An 8628-nucleotide genomic window follows, 5' to 3' on the forward strand; every position below is an offset into this window, starting at 1 on the left:
GCCTGTGTAATGTCAGCAATATTTTGTGCTGAGAGTTGCTGAAAGTTATCAATGGAAGAGATGCGCTGCCCTCTGGGCGAACAGGGCAAGATACTGTGATCCCCCTCAACCAATCAGATTGAAGGATTCTGAAAATAACCCGTGTAATAAGCATGTGTAGGTTAAAATGGTGAATTCCGTGTTAAAATCAGACACACACACACAATAAGGGGAAGGAAAAGATTGGATTGAGGAGAGAGAGAAGAGACTGAAAGAGAAAGTAAAACAATTGTATAACAAAAACTGAACAGTTCAAATCTGGATTCCAACACTTTTGCAATAGTTAATTTTCAGTGCCGTAGGTTGTCTGGCAGGAATTAACACTCGTCATTAAAAGGGTTGTTGAACTTGAAAAGACGTAACTACCTGGTGGCAAATTTACTTGTATCCAGCATGTAAGTGTAGGATCTTCATGGTGCTCAATGCATTGGAGTTGGGGGGCAGACAGCAAAATGTTTTTTTCGTGAAACTAGCAGCAGAACGTCATAGCTCCACAGTAACTTTTTGATTTCCACACTTAAATCATGTAGCTGCCCTCAGCTGAAGTTGCCGAACTATTTGCACCTAAGTATTGATGAGCTCAAATAGTCTTGCGGTTATTTTGAGTTATTAGTCCAGCCACTATGTTGACAGCAGTTTTGGGGCCATTGCATTTTTGCGCTAAACAGTGTGATGAGTTGTCCCTTTGAACCCAAACCCATGATTCGCATTTTATCCACAAATTACCTCAATATCGTAGCAAACTACTGGAACACACCAAAGTTTTTAACATTTACCTATGAAGATGTCACTTATTATCATCACCTGTTTTTTCTAGTCCTTGTGTAAACATTGTTATCGCAATGGACAAATGCTACTGGAAAGCAAACCTTGAGATCGCTTGTAATATCATCCTGTGTCTAAAATGTAACATTCTTTTAAACGTTGAAAGTTGGACCAAAGAACGTCGTGTGCTGTTAGTGATGTCCAATGAGCGTAAGAAATGGACAACCATACGTCCTCTGCCATCAAAGAAACCAATTCCACAACAATTTGATGTAAGTCTTTTGAATAATTTATTTTAAATATCTTTGTATAAATGTGTTCCAAATTAAGCTTCCTTTTGTGACTCTCTTTCAGTTGTGCATGCATATAGCGAAAGGCAAGAAATGTACGTACATTGGGAACTGCTCATTTGCCCACAGTATTGAGGAAAAAGATATGTGGACCTCTATGAAAGACAGTAACAGTGAGTACTAATTGAAGCTTTATTGTTTTGATTTAAACTGTAAAAATACTTCGTAACCTGTAGTTTTTTGAGTTGAATTTGAAGTCATTGGTTGTTCGTCACAAGAACAATCCTCGATTCTTAAACAGTATAGTTCCGCAATTGCTGTTGAAACAAAGCCCTTGTTTTCATTTGGGAATCTAATTATCTTCTTATTTCCTTTGAATATCACCATAAACATGCAACAAAAGGCCCCTTATTACAACTTCCTAAGTACACAAGGCAGTGTTGCTCTGCAGCGATGATGCAAGTGGCTGGAGGCCATTAATTGTGCTAATCATTAATAGTGGCACTTTTTTTTTTGACAAACAATTTTATTGAGGTATTTTTTGACATTGTAAACAGTTACAGATTACAGAAATATGCAAACATCAACGGAAAACCAACACTTCAACCATACCATAATGCACATACCCGCTCCTCTCCCATAGACACTATCCGCCTATTTATCCCTCCTACTCTACTCATAGTGGCACTATTTTTAACAATAATACTTTATTGCAACCTAATATATTAGGGCAGCACGGTAGCATTGTGGGTAGCATAATTGCATCACAGCTCCAGGGTCCCAGGTTCGATTCCGGCTTGGGTCACTGTCTGTGCGGAGTCTGCACATCCTCCCCGTGTGTGCGTGGGTTTCCTCCGGGTGCTCCGGTTTCCTCCCACAGTCCAAAGACGTGCAGGTTAGGTGGATTGGCCATGCTAAATTGCCCTTAGTGTCCAAAATTGCCCTTAGTGTCCAAAATTGCCCTTAGTGTTGGGTGGGGTTACTGGGTTATGGGGATAGGGTGGAGGTGTTGACATTGGATAGGGTGCTCTTTCCAAGAGCCGGTGCAGACTCGATGGGCCGAATGGCCTCCTTCTGCACTGTAAATTCTATGATAATCTATGATATATTCTTTGTGGACAAAAATTGAAAGTTTTAAAAAGTAAGGTGAGAAATATAGCTCCGATCCACAAATATCTTTCTTATGGTTGACAGACTTGTACTCGATTTCCTGCATAATGCTTGTATTGAACAGGTTTCTACAGTGGAGAGTCTTGCACAGAAGGATTGTTCTCATTTAAAATGCTGAGCAGTGCATGATTTAAATGAAAGAATTACGCCACCATGTCATATAGTGATCGATCTTCCAGTCTGAAACAGCTTTGGATATTGATGCTTATCATTGTTTATCTTTAGCGTGTCTTGAGTTCCTTTTTCACTGTACCGTTTTAAATTAAACATTCCCAGTTCTAGACATGGAACAACTGTATGATTTGTGGTTGAAGAACCAGGAGCCAGAGAAAGAGGAAGCGACTAATGCACCAAAGGAAAACGACAAACAAATCCACATGCCAACTGACTATGCTGAGCTTGGGGTAAGTGATTAAATTGCAAGTGCCAGTAGATCAATCACTCTACTGTTTATGCCCCGAATTGCTCTTTAAGGATATTACATTTCACTGCTACTGATCCCAGAATTAATGAATAACTGATTGCAAGTGGGAAAAACTTATAAAGGAAATGCTTTAGCTTTCTATAAACTATGATTAACAGATCGTATTTAGTTGACATTCCAGTTTTTCTGTTCTCATCAGAAACTAAAGAAAATAGTTATCATAAAGCTGTCGCTAATTCTTGGCAGGGAGTAGAGGCAAACTACATTATACCCAACTAATAAAGAAACCCTGAAATCAATCCTTTTATACAGCTGCTTGTGACGTACCTCGAAGGAAACATTAATGGCTCTTCTCTGTTATGGAATGGCTTACTTTGGGAGTGTTTCTGAAAGTGGCTCTGGTTGGTTACATAATCTCCCTGTTTGTTGCAGTGAAAAATGAGCACAAAGTTATAAACCTGCTGAGGCTGCCTTTGATGAAGGTTTGTACAGGCCAGGAGTGACGAAAGGGACATTGCTTGCCTGCTTAAGTGGGGCAGTAGGTCAGCCCACCCACACCAAGCCTGAGATGGTAGACAAGGTGGCTAGAGCAGGAGTAGCCAACCTGACCCCCTGAGCTTGCTCCACCATACACTAAGATCATGGCTGAACTGATTGTAATCCGAGTTCTATATTCCCACCTGCCCCTGTTGACCTGTTCACCCCCTTGCGAATCTTTAGCTCTGCCTTCAAAATATTCAATCGCTCTGGTTCCACCAACCATTGAGGAAGAGAGTTTCAAAAACTCACTAACCGCAGAGAAAAAAAATCTCCTCATCTCTGTCTTCAATGGGTGACCCCTTATTTTTAAACACTGCCCCCCCCCCCCCCAAGTTTGAGTTTCTCCCACAAGAGGGAACGTCCTTTCCACATCCATCCTGTCGAGACTCTCGGGATCTTGTGTTTTGATCGAGTCGCCTCTTACTCTTCTAAACTCCAGCGGATACAAGCCTAGCCTGTCCCACCTTTCCTCAAAAGAGAATAATCCCATTCCTGTTATTAGTCTGGTAAATCTTCCCAACTGCTTCCAACGCATTTACAATCGTCCTTAAATGAGAGACCAATATGTACATGGTACTCCGGATGTACCCTGTGTAACTGAAGCATAACCCCTCTACTTCTGTATTCCAATTTCTCTTCCAATAATTGATAACATTCTATTTGCTTTCCTAGTTACTTGCTGTTCCTGCATACTAACTTTTGTGATCCATGTACTAGGACACCCAGATCCCTCTGCACCCCAGAGCTTTGTAATCTCTCACCATTTAGATAATTAGCTTTTTTATTCTTCCTGGCAAAATGGATATTTTTACATTTTTCTACATTATACTCCATTTGCCAGATCATTACTCACTTAACCTATCTGTATATTTTTCTAGCCTCCTTGCATCTTCGTCACAACGTACCTTCCTATCTACCTGGGTGACATTAGCAAATTTAGCAACCATATCTTTGGTCCCTTCATCCAGATTATTTCTGTAAATTGTAAAAAGTTGATAAAAATTCATTAACGGGATGTGGGTGTTGCTGGCTGGGCCCATCCCTAACTGCCCTCCATTTCAGAGGGCATTTGAGAGTCAATCACATTGCTGTGGATCTGGAGTCACATGTAGGCCAGACCAGGTAAGGACGGCAGATTTCCTTCCCTAAAGGACATTAGTGAACCACATGGGTTTTTACGACAATGGTTTCATGGTCATCCATTAGACTTTTAGATTTTTATTGAATTCACATTTCACCCTTTGCCATGGTGGGATTTGAACCCGGGTCCCCAGATCTTGCCCTGGGTGTCTGGATTGCTAGCCCAATGACAATACCACTGCACCTTCCACCGCCCCGGCACTGCGGGCCCCAGCACTGTGGGCTGGCCGACCACTTGTCACATTCTACCAACCTGGGAAAGACCCATTTATACCTATTTGTCAATCTTCTATCTATGCCAACATGTTACACTCTACACCATAACCTTCAAGGCACATTACCAAATGCCTGCTGGAAAGTACTGCATCCACGGGCTCCCCTTTATCGACACCACATGTTACTGTATCAAAGAACGCCAGTAAATTTGTTAAACGTGATTCTCCATTCTCAAAACCATGTTGATTCTGCCTGATTACCTTGCATTTATCGAAGGGCCCTGCTATAACTTTAATAATAACTTCTATTTTCCCTATGACGGATGCTAAGTTAATTGGCCTATAGTTTCTGTCTCTTCCGCCCCCCATTTCCAATAGGGGAGTTACTTTTGCTATTTTCTTATGCGAATAGCACTTTATACAGATCAGATTCTCATAATGAACAGGATTTCTTCATCTTTCAGATGCTGACTGATTTTGGTACTTCTAGCATTTGCTATCTTTCCAATAGATATAATAAGATTCAGAGATCTATTGCTTCTGTTCTGCTACAGTTGTTAGCAGGTTCCATTCAGGCTTCAGGACTCTACCCAGGAAATCATTAATTGGACTTTAAAAATCATTTGTTTTGATTTCTATTCCTCCTATCACCCTAGCAAATACGTTCTCTTTTGCATATTCTTAATCGCTTTCCCCTCCACATCCAAATGTGATGTTTTCTTCATTGTTGGAATGCTTTTAAAGGAAATCACTATTATCTTTCCTTTGAAGACCGGCTATCATTGTTGGCTGTGCGGGAAGAACTGTAACAGCGAGAAGCAGTGGCAACAGCACATAACCTCCGAGAAACACAAGGAAAAAGTTTTTAGCTGCGAGGATGACCAAAACTGCTGGCAACATCGTTTTCCAACAGGACAGTTCAGTGTTTGTAAAATGTAAGGATCCATTTAATTCATGCTTTGGCAACCAAAATAATCTGATTTCATTTTGAAATAAGGAATTTGTTTACCATATTCAGGTAAGTTAGAACTGTGTCGGAACCTTTAGTGCCTTTATAGTGACGGGTAGCAATAACTTGTGCTTAATCTCATAAGTAGTGGTGCATCCACTCTGGGAGTCTTTTTGGTTGATGTTGTTTACATGGACCAGGCACAGTAGAAACCACTCAGTTGTGCTTTATGATATTAAAGGGCACGTTCAAATCCCTCTTAATTCCTTGCGATTTTCATTTTTCAACCTGCCAGCTAAGGCAGAGTCACTTTTTAGTTCTGTCAGTTTTAACTGTAAGATACTCTTACAGTTAAACGATTTATTCCGCAATGACTTCCTCCAAATGGTGGCTAATCATTGCCTTACAGAATTATGAAAGTACATTAGAATTGAGATAAAATGTTAAAATGGAAAAGGCAACATTGGTTTATAGATTCTATCGTGATTCTATAATACTGTGTCCATTTATTGTTCCTCAGATGCCCAAAGGGACTGACTCCCGTTCAGTTAATCTATCCCTATCATAGCCTCATTCGTTGAGTTCGATCACCACAGTGCATTAGGAGAATTCTCCCGCTTGGTCTTAATTTGAAAATGTTATTGCGGCTGTAACCTTGCAATGCGTTTTGAAAATAACATACCAATTGGAATATAAATGACTTTCTGTTTATTGCAGGCATGAGACAGGTACCTGTGCAGATGACGAGAATTGCCACTTTGCTCATAGTGAAGCAGAATTGCAAGAATGGATGGATCGAAGAGAAGTTCTAAGACAGAAACTAGCCAAAGCCAAAAAAGACCATTTGATTGCTCCGGATGATGACGATTTTGGAAAATTTGATTTTTTGATTAAAGACTTAAATTAATATAATAACCATGGTATATTTTCAGAAATGTGTTACTGGTAGAAATTGACAGTCTCTCAATTGAACCCAAAAACTAAAAGGCGTATAAGCAGTAATTCTTTGAATTGTTCTCCTGCTTTACTTTCCTACAGTAATAACTACTATGGTCTTGTGAGCGTGGCGTATAGTAGAGGCAGGAGCGTGGCAGTATTCTCTGCACTTTGGTGTAACAGCAGGCTGCAGCCAACCAGTGTTGGTGCTGAAAGTTGCAGCCTTGCTTCAAGATGATGTGCAACTTAAAAATCATAGGATATATTAAAGCGCAAGGACTTGAATATTTTTTGTGATATGTTCCTATGAGATTATGGAGAATATTTGAGTTACTTGAGACATGGGGGAAAAACTTTGGATTTCTATAAATGTGAGATTTAAAGGATACAGAATTCGTCGGCCTTTTGAGTATCTAAAGTCAGGAACAGCAGAGGAATAGGGATCAGTAATGTGGCAAATCCATTTGAGTGGTTTTTAAACTGTTCAGGTGAGTTGCCAGCGTTGAATTTGTTAGAGCACTAGGATGCTTTTTTTGATAACTTTTTTTCTCCTAAGTAATAGTTTTTAAACAAAATCATTCATCAGTATACAGGATGAATGGATATAAATTTTATCGGTGTTTAATTATGTGCTCCTTTGTTGGTAACTGGGAAGCAGGTGTTCAAAGAACTGCATAAAATAATTTCATTACAAGATTTTAAAATATTATGTTTTTGCTATTTGCTTGCTATTTAATTGTTGATTTCCTTTAAACAAAATCACATGAATTGCCATTTGGCAAAAATTATATGGACCAATCTTGTCAATAAAGGATATGAAAATGTTTACATTATACATTGTTGGAGTGCATTTTATACTGTCACTTGAATTGTAATGTCCATTTTAATTTCCGTAAACCTTGATAGAGCCATGATGTGGCGATGCTGGCGTTGGACTGGGGTGAGCACAGTAAGAAGTCTTACAACACCAGGTTAAAAGTCCAACAGCTTTGTTTCAAATCACTAGCTTTCGGAGTGCAGCTCCTTCATCAGGTGACTCACCTGAGGAAGGAGCTGTGCTCCGAAAGGTAGTGATTCGAAACAAACCTGTTGGACTTTAACCTGGTGTTGGAAAACTTCTTAATCGAGTTGTTCAGAGCATAGTCCAAAACGCATTGTGATCTATCACCCTGCTTCTTTTTGCCTGTCTCTGCTTTTCTTCTGGGTTTCTATTGTTTCCTTGTTCTCTCGGTACTATTTTTTTTTTTCTGTTTGTCCTTTTTTCGCCCCCAGTTTAGTCTATCTCCCCTCGCACCATTTTTTTTTTCCAGCGCCTCCTCACCCCATCGAGTATTGTGCTTTTAATTTGCTGAGAACGGGGCAGAAGGGCAAGGTGAATGTCAGAAACCTGGGAGCGATAGGCCAAAAGGAAGAGGCTTGTGATGTTGAAGACTGACAGGCAGGTTTGGGGGAGGGAGGGGCTGAAACTGGGGAGACTGCCAGAACCAGTGGTTTCTGAAGGAGCAGTATTCTCTTGTGGCACTGAGGGGAATTAATCTGGGAGATCATGGTGCCACCTGGTGTTGGAGTGCTGCAATGTAATGGCATGAATTTGCAGCTCACAAGAAATATTCAAGGATGACTTTAGCATGGCATCACATGGATAAGTCTCAAAACATTATATTAAAGCCGTTTTTTTAATCCTTTGTGTGGCATGTTAACCAGAATAGTGCATCAGCTGTTTTAGTTCCATGTTGCCATGATTGGTTTTCCCATTAGAGCAGTCGATTCGGCAAGAAAGAAAGATGTAAACCCACTTAATTTGACACTTGAACTGTATTGTCACAGGTGTGACAATATGTATATAGCATGGTAAATGAAGGGTTAACAATTTAATGTGAATGCTTCCAACCACTAGATGGTGATCAAGAGCATACACGTGAATCACGTGATATCCTTGATTCTGGGAGTAGGTGATTAGGCAGGATAGAGAGTAGTCATGTTTTCAGAAGCTCTGTAGATAGAATAATAGTCTTAGTGTATTTTGCAATATTTGCATCTTAGTAAGTTGTGGGCAGCATGGTAGCACAGTGGTTAGCATTATTGCTTCACAGCACCAGGTTCCGGCTTGGGTCACCGTCTGTGCAGAGTCTGCATGTTCTCCCCGTGGGTTTCCTCCCG

At 40.3% G+C, this 8628-nt stretch overlaps 1 protein-coding gene across 4 annotated transcripts in view; it reads left to right on the top strand.

Moving 5' to 3' along the window:
* The window catches only part of zc3h7a (zinc finger CCCH-type containing 7A), a 105138-nt gene extending 97837 nt beyond the window's left edge, over positions 1-7301 (top strand). For all 4 annotated transcript variants that reach the window (XM_072481694.1, XM_072481697.1, XM_072481695.1 and 1 more), the window contains exons 19-23: positions 971-1076; positions 1159-1267; positions 2541-2668; positions 5355-5518; positions 6250-7301. In XM_072481694.1, coding sequence (XP_072337795.1) covers positions 971-1076; positions 1159-1267; positions 2541-2668; positions 5355-5518; positions 6250-6439 — 697 coding nt within the window. In that variant the 3' untranslated portion in view covers positions 6440-7301. The remainder of the gene's footprint in view (positions 1-970; positions 1077-1158; positions 1268-2540; positions 2669-5354; positions 5519-6249) is intronic.
* The last annotated feature ends 1327 nt before the right edge of the window (positions 7302-8628 follow it).

The sequence above is a fragment of the Scyliorhinus torazame genome, chromosome 17 (assembly GCF_047496885.1).
Source record: "Scyliorhinus torazame isolate Kashiwa2021f chromosome 17, sScyTor2.1, whole genome shotgun sequence".
Classification (NCBI taxonomy): domain Eukaryota; kingdom Metazoa; phylum Chordata; class Chondrichthyes; order Carcharhiniformes; family Scyliorhinidae; genus Scyliorhinus; species Scyliorhinus torazame.